Source organism: Oncorhynchus tshawytscha, linkage group LG10 (assembly GCF_018296145.1).
Source record: "Oncorhynchus tshawytscha isolate Ot180627B linkage group LG10, Otsh_v2.0, whole genome shotgun sequence".
Classification (NCBI taxonomy): domain Eukaryota; kingdom Metazoa; phylum Chordata; class Actinopteri; order Salmoniformes; family Salmonidae; genus Oncorhynchus; species Oncorhynchus tshawytscha.
In genome coordinates, this window is record NC_056438.1 from 7,843,884 (window position 1) to 7,867,824 (window position 23,941).

At 46.5% G+C, this 23,941-nt stretch overlaps 2 protein-coding genes across 2 annotated transcripts in view; both read left to right on the forward strand.

Annotated features, from left to right (window-relative positions):
- Positions 1-20,226, forward strand: part of snx15 (sorting nexin 15) — a 24,535-nt gene extending 4,309 nt beyond the window's left edge. Inside the window, exons 4-7 of the mRNA XM_042329431.1 lie at positions 1,884-2,202; positions 4,632-4,799; positions 15,065-15,262; positions 19,330-20,226. Of these exons, the coding sequence (XP_042185365.1) occupies positions 1,884-2,202; positions 4,632-4,799; positions 15,065-15,262; positions 19,330-19,451 (807 nt within the window). The 3' untranslated portion in view covers positions 19,452-20,226. The remainder of the gene's footprint in view (positions 1-1,883; positions 2,203-4,631; positions 4,800-15,064; positions 15,263-19,329) is intronic.
- Positions 1-23,941, forward strand: part of LOC112259691 (gastrula zinc finger protein XlCGF57.1) — a 1,127,091-nt gene that overhangs the window by 511,873 nt on the left and 591,277 nt on the right. The gene's annotated exons all lie outside the window — the stretch shown is intronic.

A 23,941-nucleotide genomic window follows, 5' to 3' on the forward strand; every position in this document is an offset into this window, starting at 1 on the left:
TCCTCAGCAGGTTGCTGCTGGAGTATGTCATTTATTTAACCTTTTATTTAACCTTAATTTAACCTTTTATTTAACCAGGCAAGTCAGTTAAGAACAAATTCTTATTTACAATGAGGAAAACATTGTGCTAAACCAAACATTAGGAACACCTTCCTAATATTGAGTTGCACCCCCGCCCCTCCACTTTTGCCCTCAGAACAGCCTCAGTTTGTTGGTTATGGACGTCTACAAGGTGTCTAAAAGGTGTCAAACGTTCCACAGGGATGCTGGCCCATGTTTTACTCCTAATTCTTCCCACCATCGTGTCAAGTTGGTTAGATTTCCTTTGGGTGGTGGACCATTCTTGATACACACAGGAAACTGTTGAGCATGGAAAAACCCAGCAGCGTTGCAGTTCTTGACAGAAACCAGTGCGCCTGGCACCTACTTACCCTGTTCAGAGGCACTTAATTGTTTCTTTACTTTCCCATTCTCCCTCTGAAGGGAACACCATCCATGTCTTGGTTTTCTCAAGGATTAAAAATCATTCTATGATTCTATGATGCTTAGAATTCCATGTTGCCATGGCAACAAAAAAAAAACAATTTACCCCGTTTTTATTTTACCACAACAATCTGTTCGTCGGACGAAACAGGATTAAAAACAACTCGTGTCGAAAGTTAACATCCGCACCCCGGTGGTGTCCACTGTGCTCATGTCTGCGTAATGAGAAAGTAGTGGAAAAAAATGACAACTCCTGACTATTTCTGATCCTAGTGATCGATGACAACCGAGCTCGCTGCCCAGACTTACATAATTACAAAGAGGAGATTCTCCTGATTAAAATGGTGCCCGACTTGAAAAAAAAAATCCAAATATACACATTGTGAGATATTTGGCGAAATAGACAGTCATGCCTATATTTCCCTCTAGGAAACAACCATCGGGTCTTTATTTATATTTGTTTGTTTGTGTTTTATGACAGTCATGCCTATATTTCCCTATAGGAAACAACCATCGGGTCTTTATTTATATGTGTGTGTGTGTGTGTGTGTGTATTGTATTGGCGAAATAGACAGTCATGCCTATAATTCCCTATAGGAAACAACCTCAGAGTTCCATGAGTATTTGTTTGTTTAGATTTGAACTATAAATAAGGAGAGCAGGTCTCATTGCCAACTATAGAGACGCTGCCATTGTGACATAGTACAACAACGTTCAGAAGGCGAGCTGGTGCCACAGTGCTCAACAGAACTAATAGGAGCTAGCAGGGTGAAAAATGCCCTAAAATCGTCAAATTAGTAAACTAAACTCTCTCTACCCATCTATTTCCCTCCCCTCGCTCCCCCTCTCTCCTCCTCCCCTCTCTCCTCCTCCCCCTCTCTCCCCCTCCCCTCTCTCCCCCTCCCCTCTCTCTACCCATCTATTTCCCTCCCCTCGCTCCCCCTCTCTCCTCCTCCCCTCTCCTCCTCCTCCCCCCCCCTCTCTCCCCCTCCCCTCTCTCCCCTCCCCTCCCCTCGCTCCCCATCTCCTTCCTCTCCCCTCCCTCCCCCCCTCTCCCCCTCCCCTCTCCCCCTCCCCTCTCTCCCCTCCCCTCTCCCCCTCTACCCCATCCATCTCCCTCCCTCTCTCCTCCTCCCTCGCTCCCCCTCTCTCCCCCTCCCCTCTCCCCATCCCTTCTCTCCCCCTCTCCCCATCTATCTCCCTCCCCTCGCTACCCCTCTCTCCCCATCCCTTCTCCCCATCCCTCTCCCCTCCCCTCTCTCTACCCATCTATCTCCCTCCCCTCGCTACCCCTCTCTCCCCCTCCCTTCTCCCCATCCCTTCTCTCTCCCCCTCCCCTCTCTCTACCCATCTATCTCCCTCCCCTCGCTACCCCCTCTCTCCCCTCCCCACTCCCCTAGGGTGGTGAGGTGATCAGGCCGTTAGACCCCTCTCCTCTCTCCTCCTCCACCCCCCTCCCTCCCCCCCTCATCCCCCTGCCACAGCGTCGAGACTCAGACTGTGAACCTGCGGCGGAGGAGGAGGGGACCGAGGCCCCTATCCAACCCCAGAAGCTGGGGCTTTCACTCGGCACGGATCTAGTCGAGCCTGAGGTTGCAGCTGAGGCCTACAGTGAGATGGGGGGTTGTCCTACTCCAGTAACACCTACAGCTGAGGAGGAGGAGGAAGAGTTAACGGACCTTCCTGATGTACCCGGCGATCTGAAGCTAGACGACAGAGGTAGAAGAAACATAGAGAAACGCACCACACACCGAGCGATTTTTAACTTAGATATTTTTCGTTTTTTTTAAACAACTATTTGACAGACGTTGGTTAAATTATTTTAAAGCCATTTTCATTCTGTTTTCTTCTGAAATCAATGTGCACATTGTACAGTTTCTCTAGAGATAAATCAGATCAAGCCCAAACTGTGCGATGCATGTTGGGAGTTGTAGTTTGTTCAGTGTAGAAATCAGCAGAAACGAAAAGTCTGCAGCTCTTTAGTCAAAAGTAGCATCCTCCTTTTCTCCTCTACTTTCTCTGCAATCAACTGGAGACACAGGAGGTGGTTAGAGCAGGTAGCTTAGTGGTTAGAGCGGGTAGCCTAGTGGTTAGAGCGGGTAGCTTAGTGGTTAGAGCGGGTAGCTTAGTGGTTAGAGCGGGTAGCTTAGTGGTTAGAGCGGGTAGCTTAGTGGTTAGAGCGGGTAGCTTAGTGGTTAGAGCAGGTAGCTTAGTGGTTAAAGGCAGCTTAGTGGTTAGAGCGGGTAGCCTAGTGGTTAGAGCGGGTAGCCTAGTGGTTAGAGCGGGTAGCCTAGTGGTTAGAGCGGGTAGCCTAGTGGTTAGAGCGGGTAGCCTAGTGGTTAGAGCGGGTAGCCTAGTGGTGGTTAGTGGAGCGGGCAGCCTAGTGGTTAGAGCGGGCAGCCTAGTGGTTAGAGCGGGCAGCTTAGTGGTTAGAGCGGGCAGCTTAGTGGTTAGAGCGGGTAGCTTAGTGGTTAGAGAAGGCAGCTTAGTGGTTAGAGCGGGTAGCCTAGTGGTTAGAGCGGGTATTCTAGTGCTTAGAGCGGGTATTCTAGTGCTTAGAGCGGGTATTCTAGTGGTTAGAGCGGGTAGCCTAGTGGTTAGAGCGGGTAGCCTAGTGGTTAGAGCGGGTAGCCTAGTGGTTAGAGCGGGTAGCCTAGTGGTTAGAGCGGGTAGCCTAGTGGTTAGAGCGGGTAGCCTAGTGGTTAGAGCGGGTAGCCTAGTGGTTAGAGAAGGCAGCTTAGTGGTTAGAGCGGGTAGCTTAGTGGTTAGAGCGGGTAGCTTAGTGGTTAGAGCGGGCAGCTTAGTGGTTAGAGCGGGTAGCTTAGTGGTTAGAGCGGGTAGCTTAGTGGTTTGAGCGTTGGGACAGTAACCAAAAGGTTGCTGGATCGAATCCCCGAGCTTACAAGGTAAAAATCTGTCGTTCTGCCCCTGAACAAAGCAGTTAACCCACTGTTCCCCTGAACAAGGCAGTTTACCCACAGTTACCCTGAACAAGGCAGTTAACCCACTGTTCCCCTGAACAAGGCAGTTAACCCCACTGTTCCCCTGAACAAGGCAGTTAACCCCACTGTTCCCTGAACAAGGCAGTTAACCCCACTGTTCCCCTGAACAAGGCAGTTAACCCCACTGTTCCCCTGAACAAGGCAGTTAACCCCACTGTTCCCCTGAACAAGGCAGTTAACCCCACTGTTCCCCTGAACAAGGCAGTTAACCCCACTGTTGAACAAGGCAGTTAACCCCCTGTTGAACAAGGCAGTTAACCCCACTGTTCCCTGAACAAGGCAGTTAACCCCACTGTTCCCTGAACAAGGCAGTTTAACCCCACTGTTCCCCTGAACAAGGCAGTTAACCCCACTGTTCCCCTGAAACAAGGCAGTTAACCCCACTGTTCCCCTGAACAAGGCAGTTAACCCCACTGTTCCCCTGAACAAGGCAGTTAACCCCACTGTTCCCTGCAGTTAACCCCACTGTTCCCCTGAACAAGGCAGTTAACCCACTGTTCCCCTGAACAAGGCAGTTAACCCCACTGTTCCCCTGAACAAGGCAGTTAACCCCACTGTTCCCCTGAACAAGGCAGTTAACCCGCTGTTCCCCTGAACAAAGCAGTTAACCCCACTGTTCCCCGGGCGCCGTGGATGTTGATTAAGGCCTCCACCCCGCACCTCTCTGTATCAGGGGGTTAAATGCAGGAAAACACATTTCAGTGTTTACTAGGGACCCCCCCCCCCTTTCCCTTTCCTAGTGATGGTGGAAAAATAATCTATACAGTAACATTTACATTTGAGTAATTTACTCTTATTCCAATTTACAGTTAGTGCATTCACTTTAAGATAGCTAGGTGAGACGACCACACCTCAGTCACATCCAAATATTATTTTATGATAGCACGGTATCGTGAGGTCCGTGGTAAATCCCAACCCCCTAGTACAGTATCGTGAGGTCCGTGGTAAATCCCAACCCCCTAGTACTGCCTTCCTGTTCTTTCTAATCCGTGCAGATGAACGACAGGAGATGAGGAGAGGAAGCCACTTCAAGGGCTTCCTGCCGAAATGACAAAAAGTGTCTGTCCTGTGGTGTCCCGTCTCGATGACCTGGACATTTGCCTTGCTGTGGCTTTACTGTTATTTATTTGTGCTTCTCTTCCCTAGTTCTCACTCCGTTCCAGCCCTGCGTCCTCAGAACAGACCAATCACAGTCTCAGGAGGAGTTTGATTCGCTGTTCGATTCTGTGATGCGGGAGGAGCCTTCAGAGGAAGTACCGCCCCCTCCTCTCTCCGACAACGACCTCGCCATCTTCGACCCCTGTGCTAAAGAAGGTCAGAGGTTACGCACACGCACACACACACACACACACACACACTACTACAATCAAGTGCCACCACAGATATGCCACTTTTTAAAACTACTTTTTATCCAGTTACCGGAAACGGCAACATTACAAAACCACAGCGACATGACACAATAGGGACTGGGAGATTACCCAACCCCTATCACAGTATCTGAGGTCCGTGGTAAATCCCATCCCACTAGCACAGTATCTGAGGTCCACTATCACTAAATCACACCCCTATCACAGTATCACTCTCCATCACGTCACACTGTCTATCCCTATCACCTCCAGCACAGTATGAGGTCCACTGTCTAAATCCCACCCCACTATCAGTCTCTAGGTCCACTATCACCCTCCATCACACTATCGTTCCTGTTCATCACACTAATCCACTGCAGATGAACACTAGGAGATGAGGAGAGGATCACACTATCAGGGCCTCCATCACACTAAAAGTGTCTGTCCTGTGGTGTCACTCTCTATCACACTGGACATTTGCCTTCACACTATCACTCTCTCTGTTATTTATTTGTGCTTCTCTTCACCTAGTTCTCACTCACTTCCATCACACTATCACTATCTATCAGACACTATCACAGTCTCAGGAGGAGTATCACACTATCATTCTGTGATCACACCGCCCCTCCCTCTCTATCATCTATCTATCACACTATCACTCTCTATCACACTATCACTCTCTATCACACTATCACTCACTATCACTATCTCACACTATCATTCTCTATCACACTATCACTATTTAAACTATCACTTTTTATCACACTATCACACTCTTCAAACTATCAGCGACATGACACAATAGGGACTATCAGATTATCACACTATCACACTATCACTGTCTATCACACTATCACTGTCTATCACACTATCACTGTCTATCACACTGTCTATCACACTATCACTCTCCATCACACTATCACACTGTCTATCACACTATCACTCTCCATCACACTATCACACTCTCTATCACACTATCACACTATCACCCTCCATCACACTATCACACTATCACCCTCCATCACACTATCACTCTCCATCACACTATCACTCTCTATCACACTATCACTCTCTATCACACTATCACTCTCTATCACACTATCACTCTCTCACACTATCACACTATCACTCTCTATCACACTATCACTATCTATCACACTATCACTATCTATCACACTCTATCACACTATCACACTATCACTCTCTCACACTATCACTCTCTCACACTATCATTCTCTATCACACTATCACTCTCTCACACTATCACACTATCACACTATCACTCTCTATCACACTATCACTCTATCACACTATCACTCTCTATCACACTATCACTCTCTATCACACTATCACTCTCTATCACACTATCACTCTCTATCACACTATCACACTATCACTCTCTATCACACTATCACTCTCTATCACACTATCACTCTCTCACACTATCACTCTCTATCACACTATCACTCTCTATCACACTATCACTCTCTATCACACTATCACTCTCTATCACACTATCACTCTCTATCACACTATCACACTATCACTCTCTATCACACTATCACTATCACACTATCACTCTATCACACTATCACTCTCTATCACACTATCACTCTCTATCACACTATCACTCTCTATCACACTATCACTCTATCACACTATCACACTATCTATCACACTATCACACTATCACACTATCACTCTCTATCACACTATCTATCACACTATCACACTATCACGCTCTATCACACTATCATTCTCTATCACACTATCATTCTCTATCACACTATCACTCTCTCACACTATCATTCTCTATCACACTATCACACTATCACTCTCTCACACTATCACTCTCTATCACACTATCACTCTCTCTCACACTATCACTCTCTATCACACTATCACTCTCTATCACACTATCACTCTCTATCACACTATCACACTATCACTCTCTCACACTATCATTCTCTATCACACTATCACACTATCACTCTCTATCACACTATCACTCTCTCACACTATCACACTATCACACTATCACTCTATCACACTATCACTCTCTATCACACTATCACACTCTCTATCACACTATCACACTATCACTCTCTATCACACTATCACTCTCTATCACACTATCACTCTCTCACACTATCACACTATCACTCTCTATCACACTATCATTCTCTATCACACTATCACTCTCTCACACTATCACACTATCACACTATCACTCTCTATCACACTATCACTCTCTCACACTATCACTATCTATCACACTATCACTCTCTATCACACTATCACTCTCTCACACTATCATTCTCTATCACACTATCACTCTCTATCACTCTCTCACACTATCACACTATCACACTATCACTCTCTATCACACTATCACTCTCTATCACACTATCACTCTCTATCACACTATCACACTATCTATCACACTATCACACTATCACACTATCACTCTCTATCACACTATCTATCACACTATCACACTATCACGCTCTATCACACTATCATTCTCTCACACTATCATTCTCTATCACACTATCACACTATCACTCTCTATCACACTATCACACTATCACTCTATCACACTATCACTCTCTATCACACTATCACTCTCTATCACACTATCACACTATCTATCACACTATCACACTATCACTCTCTATCACACTATCACTCTCTATCACACTATCTATCACATATCACACTATCACTATCTATCACACTATCACACTATCACTCTCTATCACACTATCACACTATCATTCTCTATCACACTATCACTATCTATCACACTATCACTCTCTATCACACTATCACACTATCACTCTCTATCACACTATCTATCACACTATCACACTATCACTCTCTATCACTCTATCACACTATCACTCTCTATCACACTATCACTCTCTATCACACTATCACTCTCTATCACACTATCACTCTCTATCACACTAATTTAAAAAATGTATCTCTCCAGAAATCAGAAATAAGTCTCTCACTGTTGCTGCCTGTTATAGACCCCCCTCAGCTCCCAGCCGTGCCCTGGACACCATATGTGAATTGATCGCCCCCCATCTATCTTCAGAATTTGTGGTCAAACGACCACCCCTCATCACTGTCAAACGCTCCCTAAAACACTTCTGTGAGCAGGCCTTTCAAATCGACCTGGCCCGGGTATCCTGGAAGGATATTGACCTCATCCCGTCAGTAGAGGATGCCTGGTCATTCTTTAAAAGTAATTTCCTCACCATCTTAGATAACCATGCCCCTTTAAAAAATGTTGAACCAGGAACAGATGTAGCCCTTGGTTCACTCCAGACCTGACTGCCCTCGACCAGCACAAAAACATCCTGTGGTGGACTGCAGTAGCATCGAATAGTCCCCGCGATATGCAACTTTTCAGGGAAGTCAGGAACCAATACACTCAGTCAGTCAGGAAAGCAAAGGCCAGCTTCTTCAGGCAGAAATGTGCATCCTGTAGCTCCAACTCCAAAAAGTTCTGGGACTGTAAAGTCCATGGAGAATAAGAGCACCTCCTCCCAGCTGCCCACTGCACTGAGGCTAGGAAACACTGTCACCACCGATAAATCTACAATAATTGAGAATTTCAATAAACATTTCTCTATGGCTGGCCATTCTTTCCTCCTGGCTACCCCAACCACTGCCAACAGCTCCGCACCCCCCGCAGCTACTTGCCCGAGCCTCCCAGCTTCTCCTTCACCCAAATCCAGATAGCAGATGTTCTGAAAGAGCTGCAAAACCTGGACCCCTACAAATCAGCGGGGCTAGACAATCTGCAACCCCTATTACCAGTCTGTTCAACCTCTTTCGTATTGTCTGAGATTCCTAAAGATTGGAAAGCTGCCGCGGTCATCCCCCTCTTCAAAGGGGGAGACACCCTAGACCCAAACTGTTACCGACCTATATCCATCCTGCCCTGCCTCTAGACCCAAACTGTTACAGACCTATATCCATCCTGCCCTGCCTCTAGACCCAAACTGTTACAGACCTATATCCATCCTGCCCTGCCTCTAGACCCAAACTGTTACAGACCTATATCCATCCTGCCCTGCCTCTAGACCCAAAATGTTATAGACCTATATCCATCCTGCCCTGCCTCTAGACCCAAACTGTTATAGACCTATATCCATCCTGCCCTGCCTCTAGACCCAAACTGTTACAGACCTATATCCATCCTGCCCTGCCTCTAGACCCAAACTGTTATAGACCTATATCCATCCTGCCCTGCCTCTAGACCCAAACTGTTACAGACCTATATCCATCCTGCCCTGCCTCTAGACCCAAACTGTTACAGACCTATATCCATCCTGCCCTGCCTCTAGACCCAAACTGTTATAGACCTATATCCATCCTGCCCTGCCTCTAGACCCAAACTGTTACAGACCTATATCCATCCTGCCCTGCCTCTAGACCCAAACTGTTACAGACCTATATCCATCCTGCCCTGCCTCTAGACCCAAACTGTTAGACCTATATCCATCCTGCCCTGCCTCTAGACCCAAACTGTTACAGACCTATATCCATCCTGCCCTGCCTCTAGACCCAAACTGTTACAGACCTATATCCATCCTGCCCTGCCTCTAGACCCAAACTGTTACAGACCTATATCCATCCTGCCCTGCCTCTGTTACAGACCCAAACTGTTACAGACCTATATCCATCCTGCCCTGCCTCTAGACCCAAACTGTTACAGACCTATATCCATCCTGCCCTGCCTCTAGACCCAAACTGTTACAGACCTATATCCATCCTGCCCTGCCTCTAGACCCAAACTGTTACAGACCTATATCCATCCTGCCCTGCCTCTAGACCCAAACTGTTACAGACCTATATCCATCCTGCCCTGCCTCTAGACCCAAACTGTTACAGACCTATATCCATCCTGCCCTGCCTCTAGACCCAAACTGTTACAGACCTATATCCATCCTGCCCTGCCTCTAGACCCAAACTGTTACAGACCTATATCCATCCTGCCCTGCCTCTAGACCCAAACTGTTACAGACCTATATCCATCCTGCCCTGCCTCTAGACCCAAACTGTTACAGACCTATATCCATCCTGCCCTGCCTCTAGACCCAAACTGTTACAGACCTATATCCATCCTGCCCTGCCTCTAGACCCAAACTGTTACAGACCTATATCCATCCTGCCCTGCCTCTAGACCCAAACTGTTACAGACCTATATCCATCCTGCCCTGCCTCTAGACCCAAACTGTTACAGACCTATATCCATCCTGCCCTGCCTCTAGACCCAAACTGTTACAGACCTATATCCATCCTGCCCTGCCTCTAGACCCAAACTGTTACAGACCTATATCCATCCTGCCCTGCCTCTAGACCCAAACTGTTACAGACCTATATCCATCCTGCCCTGCCTCTAGACCCAAACTGTTACAGACCTATATCCATCCTGCCCTGCCTCTAGACCCAAACTGTTACAGACCTATATCCATCCTGCCCTGCCTCTAGACCCAAACTGTTACAGACCTATATCCATCCTGCCCTGCCTCTAGACCCAAACTGTTACAGACCTATATCCATCCTGCCCTGCCTCTAGACCCAAACTGTTACAGACCTATATCCATCCTGCCCTGCCTCTAGACCCAAACTGTTACAGACCTATATCCATCCTGCCCTGCCTCTAGACCCAAACTGTTATAGACCTATATCCATCCTGCCCTGCCTCTATACCCAAACTGTTACAGACCTATATCCATCCTGCCCTGCCTCTAGACCCAAACTGTTACAGACCTATATCCATCCTGCCCTGCCTCTATACCCAAACTGTTACAGACCTATATCCATCCTGCCCTGCCTCTATACCCAAACTGTTACAGACCTATATCCATCCTGCCCTGCCTCTAGACCCAAACTGTTACAGACCTATATCCATCCTGCCCTGCCTCTAGACCCAAACTGTTACAGACCTATATCCATCCTGCCCTGCCTCTAGACCCAAACTGTTACAGACCTATATCCATCCTGCCCTGCCTCTAGACCCAAACTGTTACAGACCTATATCCATCCTGCCCTGCCTCTAGACCCAAACTGTTACAGACCTATATCCATCCTGCCCTGCCTCTAGACCCAAACTGTTACAGACCTATATCCATCCTGCCCTGCCTCTAGACCCAAACTGTTACAGACCTATATCCATCCTGCCCTGCCTCTAGACCCAAACTGTTACAGACCTATATCCATCCTGCCCTGCCTCTAGACCCAAACTGTTACAGACCTATATCCATCCTGCCCTGCCTCTAGACCCAAACTGTTACAGACCTATATCCATCCTGCCCTGCCTCTAGACCCAAACTGTTACAGACCTATATCCATCCTGCCCTGCCTCTAGACCCAAACTGTTACAGACCTATATCCATCCTGCCCTGCCTTTCTAAAGTCTTCGAAAGCCAAGTTAACAAACAGATCACTGACCGTTTCGAATCTCACCATACCTTCTACGCTGAGAAATCCGGTTTCAGAGCCGGTCGTGGGTGCACCTCAGCCACGCTCAAGGTCCTAAACGACATCATAACCGCCATTGATAAGAGACATTACTGTGCAGCCGTCTTCATCGACCTGTCCAAGGCTTTCGACTCTGTAAATCACCATAATCTTATCGGCAGACTCAACAGCCTTGGTTTCTCAAATGATTGCCTCGCCTGGTTCACCAACTACTTCTCTGATAGAGTTCAGTGTGTCAAATCGGAGGGCCTGTTGTCCGGGCCTCTGGTAGTCTCTATGGGGGTGCCACAGGGTTCAATTCTCGGGCCGATTCTTTTCTCTGTATACATCAATGATGTCACTCTTGCTGCTGGTGATTCTCTGATCCACCTCTACGCAGACGACACCATTCTGTATACTTCTGGCACTTCTTTGGACACTGTGTTAACAAACCTCCAAACAAGCTTAAATGCCATACAACTCTCCTTCCGTGGCCTCCAACTGCTATTAAACGCTAGTAAAACTAAATGCATGCTATCCAACCGATCGCTGCCCGCACCTGCCCGCCCGTCCAGCATCACTACTCTGGACGGTTCTGACTTAGAATACGTAGACAACTACAAATACCTAGGTGTCTGGTTAGACTGTAAACTCTCCTTCCAGACTCATATTAAACTTCTCCAATCCAAAATGTAAATCTAGAATTGGCTTCCTATTTCGCAACAAAGCCTCCTTCACTCACACCGCCAAACATACCCTCTTAAAACTGACTTATCCTACCGATCCTCGACTTCGGCGATGTCATCTACAAAATAGCCTCCAACACTCTACTCGGCAAACTGGATGCAGTCTATCACAGTGCCATCCATTTTGTCACCAAAGCCCCAAAAACTACCCACCACTGCGACCTGTACGCTCTCGTTGGCTGGCCCTCGCTACATATTCGTCGGCAAACCCACTGGCTCTAGGTCATCTATAAGTCTTTGCTAGGGAAAGCTCCGCCTTATCTCAGCTCACTGGTCACCATAACAACACCCACCCTTAGCAGGTATATCTCACTGGTCATCCCCAAAGCCAACACCTTCTTTGTCCGCCTTTCCTTCCAGTTCTCTGCTGCCAATGACTGGAACAAATTGCAAAAATTGCTGAAGTTGGAGACTTATATCTCCCTCACTAACTTTAAACATCGGCTATCTGAGCAGCTAACTGATCGCTGCAGCTGTACACAGCCCATCTGTAAATAGCCCATCCAATCTACCTACCTCATCCCCATATTGTTTTTATTTACTTTTTTTTGCTCTTTTGCACACCAGTATCACTACTTGCACATCATCATCTGCACATCTATCACTCCAGTGTTCATTTGCTAAATTGTAATTACTTCGCCACTATGGCCTATTTATTGCCTTTACCTCCCTAATTTTACTACATTTGCACACACTGTATATAGACTTTTCTACTGTATTATTGACTGTACGTTTGTTTATTCCATGTGTAACTCTGTGTTGTTGTTTGTGTCGCACTGCTTTGCTTTATCTTGGCCAGGTCGCAGTTGTAAATGAGAACTTGTTCTCAACTGGCCTACCTGGTTAAATAAAGGTGTTCTCAACCAGCCTACCTGGTTAAATAAAGGTGTTCTCAACTGGCCTACCTGGTTAAATAAAGGTGTTCTCAACCAGCCTACCTGGTTAAATAAAGGTGTTCTCAACTGGCCTACCTGGTTAAATAAAGGTGTTCTCAACTGGCCTACCTGGTTAAATAAAGGTGTTTCAACTGGCCTACCTGGTTAAATAAAGGTGTTCTCAACCAGCCTACCTGGTTAAATAAAGGTGTTCTCAACTGGCCTACCTGGTTAAATAAAGGTGTTCTCAACCAGCCTACCTGGTTAAATAAAGGTGTTCTCAACCAGCCTACCTGGTTAAATAAAGGTGTTCTCAACTAGCCTACCTGGTTAAATAAAGGTGAAATAAATAAATTAAATAAAACTCTATCACACCATCACTCTCTATCACACATACACCCTTCTACCCCCATAAGACTGCTGAACAAGTCGACTGCTGACCAATTAGACTGCTGACCAATTAGACTGCTGACCAATTAGACTGCTGACCAATTAGACTGCTGAACAATTAGACTGCTGACCAATTAGACTGCTGACCAATTAGACTGCTGAACAATTAGACTGCTGAACAATTAGACTGCTGACCAATTAGACTGCTGAACAAGTAGACTGCTGAACAAGTAGACTGCTGAACAATTAGACTGCTGAACAATTAGACTGCTGACCAAGTAGACTGCTGAACAAGTAGACTGCTGAACAAGTAGACTGCTGACCAATTAGACTGCTGAACAATTAGACTGCTGACCAATTAGACTGCTGACCAATTAGACTGCTGAACAATTAGACTGCTGACCAATTAGACTGCTGAACAATTAGACTGCTGACCAAGTAGACTGCTGAACAATTAGACTGCTGACCAATTAGACTGCTGACCAATTAGACTGCTGAACAAGTAGACTGCTGAACAAGTAGACTGCTGAACAAGTAGACTGCTGAACAAGTAGACTGCTGAACAAGTCGACTGCTGACCAAGTAGACTGCTGAACAAGTAGACTGCTGACCAAGTAGACTGCTGACCAAGTAGACTGCTGACCAAGTAGACTGCTGAACAAGTAGGCTGCTGAACAATTAGACTGCTGACCAAGTAGACTGCTGAACAATTAGACTGCTGAACAATTAGACTGCTGACCAATTAGACTGCTGAACAATTAGACTGCTGACCAATTAGACTGCTGACCAATTAGACTGCTGAACAATTAGACTGCTGACCAATTAGACTGCTGAACAAGTAGACTGCTGAACAATTAGACTGCTGAACAATTAGACTGCTGACCAATTAGACTGCTGAACAATTAGACTGCTGAACAAGTAGACTGCTGAACAATTAGACTGCTGACCAATTAGACTGCTGAACAAGTAGACTGCTGAACAAGTAGACTGCTGAACAAGTAGACTGCTGAACAATTAGACTGCTGACCAATTAGACTGCTGACCAATTAGACTGCTGAACAATTAGACTGCTGAACAAGTAGACTGCTGACCAAGTAGACTGCTGAACAAGTAGACTGCTGACCAAGTAGACTGCTGACCAATTAGACTGCTGACCAATTAGACTGCTGAACAAGTAGACTGCTGACCAATTAGACTGCTGAACAAGTAGACTGCTGACCAAGTAGACTGCTGAACAAGTAGACTGCTGACCAATTAGACTGCTGACCAATTAGACTGCTGAACAATTAGACTGCTGAACAAGTAGACTGCTGACCAATTAGACTGCTGAACAAGTAGACTGCTGACCAAGTCGACTGCTGAACAATTAGACTGCTGACCAATTAGACTGCTGACCAATTAGACTGCTGAACAAGTAGACTGCTGACCAAGTAGACTGCTGAACAAGTAGACTGCTGACCAATTAGACTGCTGAACAAGTAGACTGCTGAACAAGTAGACTGCTGAACAAGTAGACTGCTGACCAATTAGACTGCTGACCAATTAGACTGCTGACCAATTAGACTGCTGACCAATTAGACTGCTGACCAATTAGACTGCTGACCAAGTAGACTGCTGACCAAGTAGACTGCTGACCAATTAGACTGCTGACCAATTAGACTGCTGAACAATTAATCAGATGTCCACCCGGACTATCTGTCTTTTCTTCCTGTTCTTTATCATTACTCATTTCTCTTGCCCAGACCAACCGAGCGCATCACACGACCAATCAGAACTTCTGTCGCTGCCCTTGACCAATCCGGACGGCGGGGAGGCGGACTATCTGAAGCAGGCAGCCAATGAGCTCACAGCTGCGATGGAAAGCGAGAAGGAGGGAGAGTACAGTACAGCCATACAAAAATACAAGACAGCTGTGGATTTACTCATCACTGGAGTTAAAGGTGAGAGGGTGATGGAGAGAGTGAGGGATGTAGAGAGGGAGGGAGGGATAGACAGTGAGGGATGGAGAGAGGGAGGGATAGAGAGTGAGGGAGGGATAGAGAGTGAGGGAGGGATAGAGCGTGAGTGAGGGATAGAGCGTGAGGGAGGGATAGAGTGAGGGCGGATGGAGAGAGTGAGGGAGGGATGGAGAGAGAGTGAGAGGGATGGAGAGAGTGAGGGAGAGAGAGAAATGGAAAGAGGATGACAGAAATGGAAAGAGGGTGAGAGATGGAGGGATGGAGAAAGAATAAGGAGAGAGAGAATGGAGAGAGATGGAGCGAGTGGGAGGGATGGAGCGAGTGGGAGGGATGGAGAGAGAGTGGGAGGGATGGAGAGAGAGTGAGAGGGATGGAGAGAGAGATGGGATGATGGAGAGGGAGGGATGGATGGAGAGAGGGGAATGGAGAAAGAATAAGGGAGGGATGGAGAGAGAGAGGGATGGAGAGAGCGAGAGAGGGATGGAGAGAGCGAGAGAGGGATGGAGAGAGGGAGAGAGGGATGGAGAGAGAGAGGAGCGAGAGAGGGATGGAGAGAGAGAGAATGAGAGAGGGATGGAGAGAGAGAATGAGAGAGGGATGGAGAGAGAGAGCGAGAGAGGATGGAGAGAGAGAGAGAGAGGGATGGAGAGAGCGAGAGAGGGATGGAGGGATAGAGAGAGAGCGAGAGAGAGAGGGATGGAGAGAGAGCGAGAGGGATGGAGAGAGAGAGCGAGAGGGATGGAGAGAGAGAGAGAGAGGGATGGAGAGAGAATGAGGGTGATATGCTTCTCACCAGAGGACAGGCTGAAGGCATTCCCATCTGAAACAGTTTGTGCATATATTATATTATGAGGCGGTTTTGTTCGTTGTTGTTGTTTTCAGCTGTTCATGCACACGGTTTTATCTCCATACAAGCAGGAGCTGGCTAGTCGAAGTCTCCGCCCATTTTTCCCTGTGATTGGTCAACAGTAGGGATTCAACGAGGCACTACTCTTATTCATTCAGAAATACTACACCTAGTTAGTCAGACTAATACCACACCTAGTTAGTCAGACTAATACTACACCTAGTTAGTCAGACTAATACTACACCTAGTTAGTCAGACTAATACTACACCTAGTTAGTCAGACTAATACTACACCTAGTTAGTCAGACTAATACCACACCTAGTTAGTCAGACTAATACCACACCTAGTTAGTCAGACTATACCACACCTAGTTAGTCAGACTAATACCACACCTAGTTAGTCAGACTAATACTACACCTAGTTAGTCAGACTAATACTACACCTGTTAGTCAGACTAATACTACACCTAGTTAGTCAGACTAATACTACACCTAGTTAGTCAGACATACTACACCTAGTTAGTCAGACTAATACCACACCTAGTTAGTCAGCTAGTTTCAGACTTACCACACCTAGTTAGTCAGACTAATACCACACCTAGTTAGTCAGACTAATACCACACCTAGTTAGTCAGACTAATACCACACCTAGTTAGTCAGACTAATACTACACCTAGTTAGTCAGACTAATACTACACCTAGTTAGTCAGACTAATACTACACCTAGTTAGTCAGACTAATACTACACCCAGTTAGTCAGACTAATACCACACCTAGTTAGTCAGCTAGTTAGTCAGACTAATACCACACCTAGTTAGTCAGACTAATACCACACCTAGTTAGTCAGACTAATACCACACCTAGTTAGTCAGCTAGTTAGTCAGACTAATACTACACCTAGTTAGTCAGACTAATACCACACCTAGTTAGTCAGACTAATACTACACCTAGTTAGTCAGACTAATACCACACCTAGTTAGTCAGACTAATACTACACCTAGTTAGTCAGACTAATACTACACCTAGTTAGTCAGACTAATACCACACCTAGTTAGTCAGACTAATACCACACCTAGTTAGTCAGACTAATACCACACCTAGTTAGTCAGACTAATACTACACCTAGTTAGTCAGACTAATACCACACCTAGTTAGTCAGACTAAGAACTCCTCGGCAATAATATCAATTCTGATTATGTTGAGGAAGTGTATACTGGCTACGGCGCCACAAGCTAAATTATTTTAAGGGAGTTCAGACATTCACTTCTAGGTGCTAAACCCAGTCCTAGTATGCAGAGTTCTGCTAGGAGCTAAACCCAGTCCTAGTATGCAGAGTTCTGCTAGGAGCTAAACCCAGTCCTAGTATGCAGAGTTCTGCTAGGAGCTAAACCCAGTCCTAGTATGCAGAGTTCTGCTAGGAGCTAAACCCACCTAGTTGCAGAGTTCTGCTAGGAGCTAAACCCAGTCCTAGTATGCAGAGTTCTGCTAGGAGCTAAACCCAGTCCTAGTATAGTTCTCAGAGCTAAACCACACCTAGTATGCAGAGTTCTCAGACTAAACCCAGTCCTAGTATGCAGAGTTCTCAGCTAAACCCAGTCCTAGTATGCAGAGTTCTGCTAGGAGCTAAACCCAGTCCTAGTATGCAGAGTTCTGCTAGGAGCTAAACCCAGTCCTAGTATGCAGAGTTCTGCTAGGAGCTAAACCCAGTCCTAGTATGCAGAGTTCTGCTAGGAGCTAAACCCAGTCCTTGCAGAGTTCTGCTAGAGCTAAACCCAGTCCTAGTATGCAGAGTTCTGCTAGGAGCTAAACCCAGTCCTAGTATGCAGAGTTCTGCTAGGAGCTAAACCCAGTCCTAGTATGCAGAGTTCTGCTAGGAGCTAAACCCAGTCCTAGTATGCAGAGTTCTGCTAGGAGCTAAACCCAGTCCTAGTATGCAGAGCTCTGCTAGAGCTAAACCCAGTCCTAGTATGCAGAGTTCTGCTAGGAGCTAAACCCAGTCCTAGTATGCAGAGTTCTGCTAGGAGCTAAACCCAGTCCTAGTATGCAGAGTTCTGCTAGGAGCTAAACCCAGTCCTAGTATGCAGAGTTCTGCTAGGAGCTAAACCCAGTCCTAGTATGCAGAGAGCTAAACCCAGTCCTAGTATGCAGAGTTCTGCTAGGAGCTAAACCCAGTCCTAGTATGCAGAGTTCTGCTAGGAGCTAAACCCAGTCCTAGTATGCAGAGTTCTGCTAGGAGCTAAACCCAGTCCTAGTATGCAGAGCTCTGCTAGGAGCTAAACCCAGTCCTAGTATGCAGAGTTCTGTTAGCTAAACCCAGTCCTAGTATGCAGAGTTCTGCTAGGAGCTAAACCCAGTCCTAGTATGCAGAGCTCTGCTAGGAGCTAAACCCAGTCCTAGTATGCAGAGTTCTGTTAGCTAAACCCAGTCCTAGTATGCAGAGCTCTGCTAGGAGCTAAACCCAGTCCTAGTATGCAGAGTTCTGTTAGCTAAACCCAGTCCTAGTATGCAGAGCTCTGCTAGGAGCTAAACCCAGTCCTAGTATGCAGAGTTCTGTTAGCTAAACCCAGTCCTAGTATGCAGAGTTCTGCTAGGAGCTAAACCCAGTCCTAGTATGCAGAGTTCTGCTAGGAGCTAAACCCAGTCCTAGTATGCAGAGTTCTGCTAGGAGCTAAACCCAGTCCTAGAGAGGGAGGAGTGGGTTAGATAGACCCATGTAGGTACTATATTGGTAATGGAGAGGGGGGAGGACCTTCCTCTCTCCCTTTTCACTTCTCTATCTAAGGTCCTTACCATTTATCTCCCTCTCCCTCTCTCTTCTCTCCCTTCTCTCTTCTCTCCCTTCTCCTCTCTCCCTCTCTCTCTCTCTCTCTCCCTCTCTCCCCTCTCTCCTCTCTCTTCTCTCCCCTCTCTCTCTCCTCCCTCTCTCCCCTCTCTCTCTCTCCCCTCTCTCTCCTCTCTCTCTCTCTCCCCTCTCTCTCTCTCTCTCTCTCTCTCCCCTCTCTCTCCTCTCTCTCTCTCTCCCTCTCTCTCCTCTCTCTCTCTCTCTCTCTCTCTCTCCTCTCTCTCTCTCTCTCTCTCTCTCTCTCCTCCTCCTCCTCCTCTCCTCCTCTCTCTCCTCCTCTCTCCCCTCTCTCTCTCTCTCTCTCTCTCTCTCTCTCTCTCTCTCCCCTCTCTCTCTCTCCTCCTCTCTCTCTCTCTCTAGGAGATCCAGACCCACAACGTAGAGGTTCAGTAAAGAGAAGAACTGCTCAGTATCTGGAACATGCAGAGACACTACTCACACGACTTACCTCCACACACACCTCGCAGGACCAGGATGCTTAAACACACTCACACACACACACTGCGGAGAAGTACTCATAAACACACACATGAACAGCACGCTGAAACACACACTCCTTAATACACTCAGGATCAATAGAACAACTGGAGTTTTGAACAACCAATAGCACCACTTACACACACACACACACACCTCTCTCTTAAAACCACAGGAGGTTGGTGGCCTCTTACTTGGGGAGGACGGGCTCGTGGTAATGGCTGGAGCAGAATACATGGAATGGTGTCAAATACAGCAAACGTTCTGTTTCCAGGTGTTTCATTCCCTCTGTTCCAGACATTATTAATGTGTCGTCCTCCCCTCAACAGCCTCCTGTTGCTTAAAACACACACACACACACATACACATATACACACACGCGCACACACACACACAAAGAATCACATCCCTGTTGCTTCTAGAATCTGAAATCAACTGTCAAATATTTGAATCTGATTCCCCTTAATGAACAAGACAATGGCTTGCGTTCCAAAAGGCACCCTATTCCCTATATAGTGCACGGCTTTTTACCAGGGCCGATAGGTGAACACTAGGGTTCTAGGGCTCTGGTCTAAAGTAGTGCACTCTATAGGGAATAGGGTGCCAGCCCTGGTCTAAAGTAGTGCACTAAATAGGGAATAGGGCTCTGGTCTATATAAGGATTATGGTTCCTTTGTCTGCTTAATTTACAATGTTTTAAGGTGTTAATAATATTGTGTGTTTTTGTACACTACACGCGCATTACTTCATTGTTTTCTTAAATAAATCAATAAAAACCGATTCAGTGTATTGTCGTCCTCTGAGTGGTACTATGGTTGTTGTTTATACCTGTGTGGCTAGGAGTTTTTCCATGACCATTTGACCTCACCAGGAAGAACTCTAAGCTCTAGTTTAGAATGGTTATTTATCTGTCGGGGTCAATTCTATTTTAATTCAGACAATTGAGGTCAATTCTATTTTAATTCAGACAATTGAGGTCAATTCTATTTTAATTCAGACAATTGAGGTCAATTCTATTTTAATTCAGACAATTGAGGTCAATTCTATTTTAATTCAGACAATTGAGGTCAATTCTATTTTAATTCAGACAATTGAGGTCAATTCTATTTTAATTCAGACAATTGAGGAAGTCAACTGAAATTCCAAGGTATTTCGAATTTGTTTACTTCCTGAGTTAACTGAATTCAAAATGGAATTGACCCCTGAGCCTGTTGGTCTTTAATAGAGAATGGATACAGTATGTTGCTCTCAAATTTGGTCCTTGAACTTCCACTGCATTTTTTGAATTGTTCCCCTCTAATCAGGGACTGATTTAGACCTGGGACAGCAGGTTCCCCTCTGATCAGGGACTGATTTAGACCTGGGACAGCAGGTTCCCCTCTGATCAGGGACTGATTTAGACCTGGGACAGCAGGTTCCCCTCTGATCAGGGACTGATTTAGACCTGGGACAGCAGATTCCCCTCTGATCAGGGACTGATTTAGACCTGGGACAGCAGGTTCCCCTCTAATCAGGGACTGATTTGGACCTGGGACACAGGTTCCCCTCTGATCAGGGACTGATTTAGACCTGGGACAGCAGGTTCCCCTCTGATCAGGGACTGATTTAGACCTGGGACAGCAGGTTCCCCTCTAATCAGGGACTGATTTAGACCTGGGACATCAGGTTCCCCTCTAATCAGGGACTGATTTAGACCTGGGACAGCAGGTTCCCCTCTGATCAGGGACTGATTTAGACCTGGGACAGCAGGTTCCCCTCTGATCAGGGACTGATTTAGACCTGGGACAGCAGGCATGAATTACCAGGTAGATGAGAAACCCTACCAGGTCCAGAGCCCGTTGGTTAAGAGTACAGTTGAAGTAGGAAGTTTACACCTCAGCCAACTACATTTATACTCCGTTTTTCACAATTCCTGACATGTAAATCCTCGTTAAAAAAATGCCCTGTCTTAGGTCAGTTAGGATCACCACTATATTTTAAGAATGTGAAATTATTTAACTAGGCAAGCCAGTTAAGAACAAATTCTTATTTTCAATGACAGCTTAGGAACAGTGGGTTAACTGCCTGTTCAGGGGCAGAACAACAGATTTGTACCTTGTCAGCTCAGGGATTTGAACTTGCAACCTTCCGGTTACTAGTCCAACGCTCTAACCACTAGGCTACCCTGCCGCCTCATATGACATGTCATGCACAAAGTAGATGTCCTAACCGACTTGCCAAAACTATAGTTTGTTAACAAGAAATTTGTGGAGTGGTTGAAAAAACGAGTTTTAATGACTCCAACCTAAGTGTATGTAAACTTCTGATTTCAACTGTATATTGTGTAGTTGTAGTAGCTAAACTCTACCACCAGGTGTCGCCGTTGAGCAGTTGACTCATTTAAATCTGCATCAACAGGGATACAAATAAAGACATCAACAATGACTGAATGATTCCATCTGCTTATAGATGAATAGACTTCTTAGATACCTAACCCTTACTCTGGTCGCAAGGGAGGGAGAGGGAGGGAGGGAGGGAGCGAGGGATGAAAAATGGAGAGATGTGATTTAAAGGATGAGGGGGATGATCTCTTCATTGTCCGGAATAAACGGACAGGAGGAAAAAATAAATCCTGACCCACCCTTTTCCCTCCCTCTCTCTCTGTCTCTCTCTCTCTCTCTCTCTCTCTCTCTCTCTCTCTCTCTCTCCCTCCCTCTCTCCCTCTCTCCCTCTCTCTCTCCCTCTCTCTCTCTCCCTCATTCTATATTTCTCTCTCTCTCTCTCTCTCTCTCTCTCTCTCTCTCTCTCTCTCTCTCTCTCCCTCTCTCTCCCTCTCTCTCCCTCTCTCTCTCTCTCTCTCTCTCTCCCTCGTTCTATATTTCTCTCTCTCTCTCTCCCTCCCTCTCTCTCTCTCTCTCTCTCTCTCTCTCCCTCTCTCTCTCCCTCTCTCTCCTCTCTCTCTCTCTCTCTCCCTCGTTCTATATTTCTTCTCTCTCTCTCTCGCTTTCATTCTTTTGTTTATGCATTCTGGGGAGTCTGGAGAGATGGATGGATGGAGAGAGGGATGGATGGAGAGAGGGATGGATGGAGAGAGGGAACAAGCTTGCACCTGTGAAAATAGAGGAAAACAGGGGGGGATGGAGACAAAGAGATGGAGGAACAACAGGGAGGTGGAGAGCATTAGCATGCTGATAGTGTCAGCACTCATCTCTTTTCTCTCTCTTTTTCTATATATCCATCTCTCTCTCTATCCCCCATCTCTCCCTCTCTACATCCCTCCATCCCGCTCTCCTCTCTGTCCGTGACAATTACACCATCAAAACACTCCAGTCAGAGAGGATAATTGGTGCCAGTGTTGTAGCGAGAGAGCAATATAGTGTGTGTGTGTGTGTGTGTGTGTGTGTGTCCAGTGTTTTTATTTCAGGAAGCACTGCTTGTATGGGCAGGCACACAGGAAACGTTTCTGTGTCAGAGGGTTTTTGGTGCATAAATGTGTGTGTGTGTGTGTGCGCGCTCGTGTGTGTGTGTGTGTGTTAGAGAGGGCCAATTAGATGTTCTACAGTGTATGGTTAGGGTCTGCTTGCTCCAAGGATACGTACACTGAGTGGACAAAACATTAAGAACACCTGCTGTTTCCATGACATAGACTGACCAGGTGAGTCCAGGTGAAAGCTATGATCCCTTATTGATGTCACTTTGTTAAATCCACTTCAATCAGAGCTGATGAAGAGGAGGAGACAGATTAAATAAGGATTTTTAAGCCTTCAGACAATTGATACATGGATTGTGTATGTGTGCCATTCAGAGGGTGAATGGGCAAGACTAAAGATTTAAGTGCCTTTGAATGGGGTATGGTAAGTAGGTGCCAGGCGCACTGGTTTCTGTCAAGAACTGCAACGCTGCTGGGTTTTTCACGCTCAACAGTTTCCTGTGTGTATCAAGAATGGTCCACCACACACACGCACACACAGACACACACAGCATCCCTGTGGAACACACACACGCACACACACACACACACACACACACTATCACTAATATGGAACACATGCATAAATACACACGGTCACACACACAAATACATTCCAATGACCTAGATGTAGCTCATCCCCACCCCATCACACACTCACACACACACACACACACACACACACACACACACACACACACACACACACACACACACACACACACACACACTCATCCCCCACCCCATCACACACACACACACACACACACACACATCACACTCATCCCCCACACCCCCATCACACTCATACACTCACACACACACACCTCAGTCTGCTGTGAAATGTTTCCTGCCACTGCCCACATACAAGCATCAGCTACTGGAAAAAACACTGGACACCCTCTCCCTCTGCCCCCCCCACACACACACACACCTCTCCCTCTGACACACACAGACACACACACACAGACACACACACACCCCCACACACACACACACCCTCTCCCTCTGCCCCCACACACACACACACACACCCTCTCCCTCTGC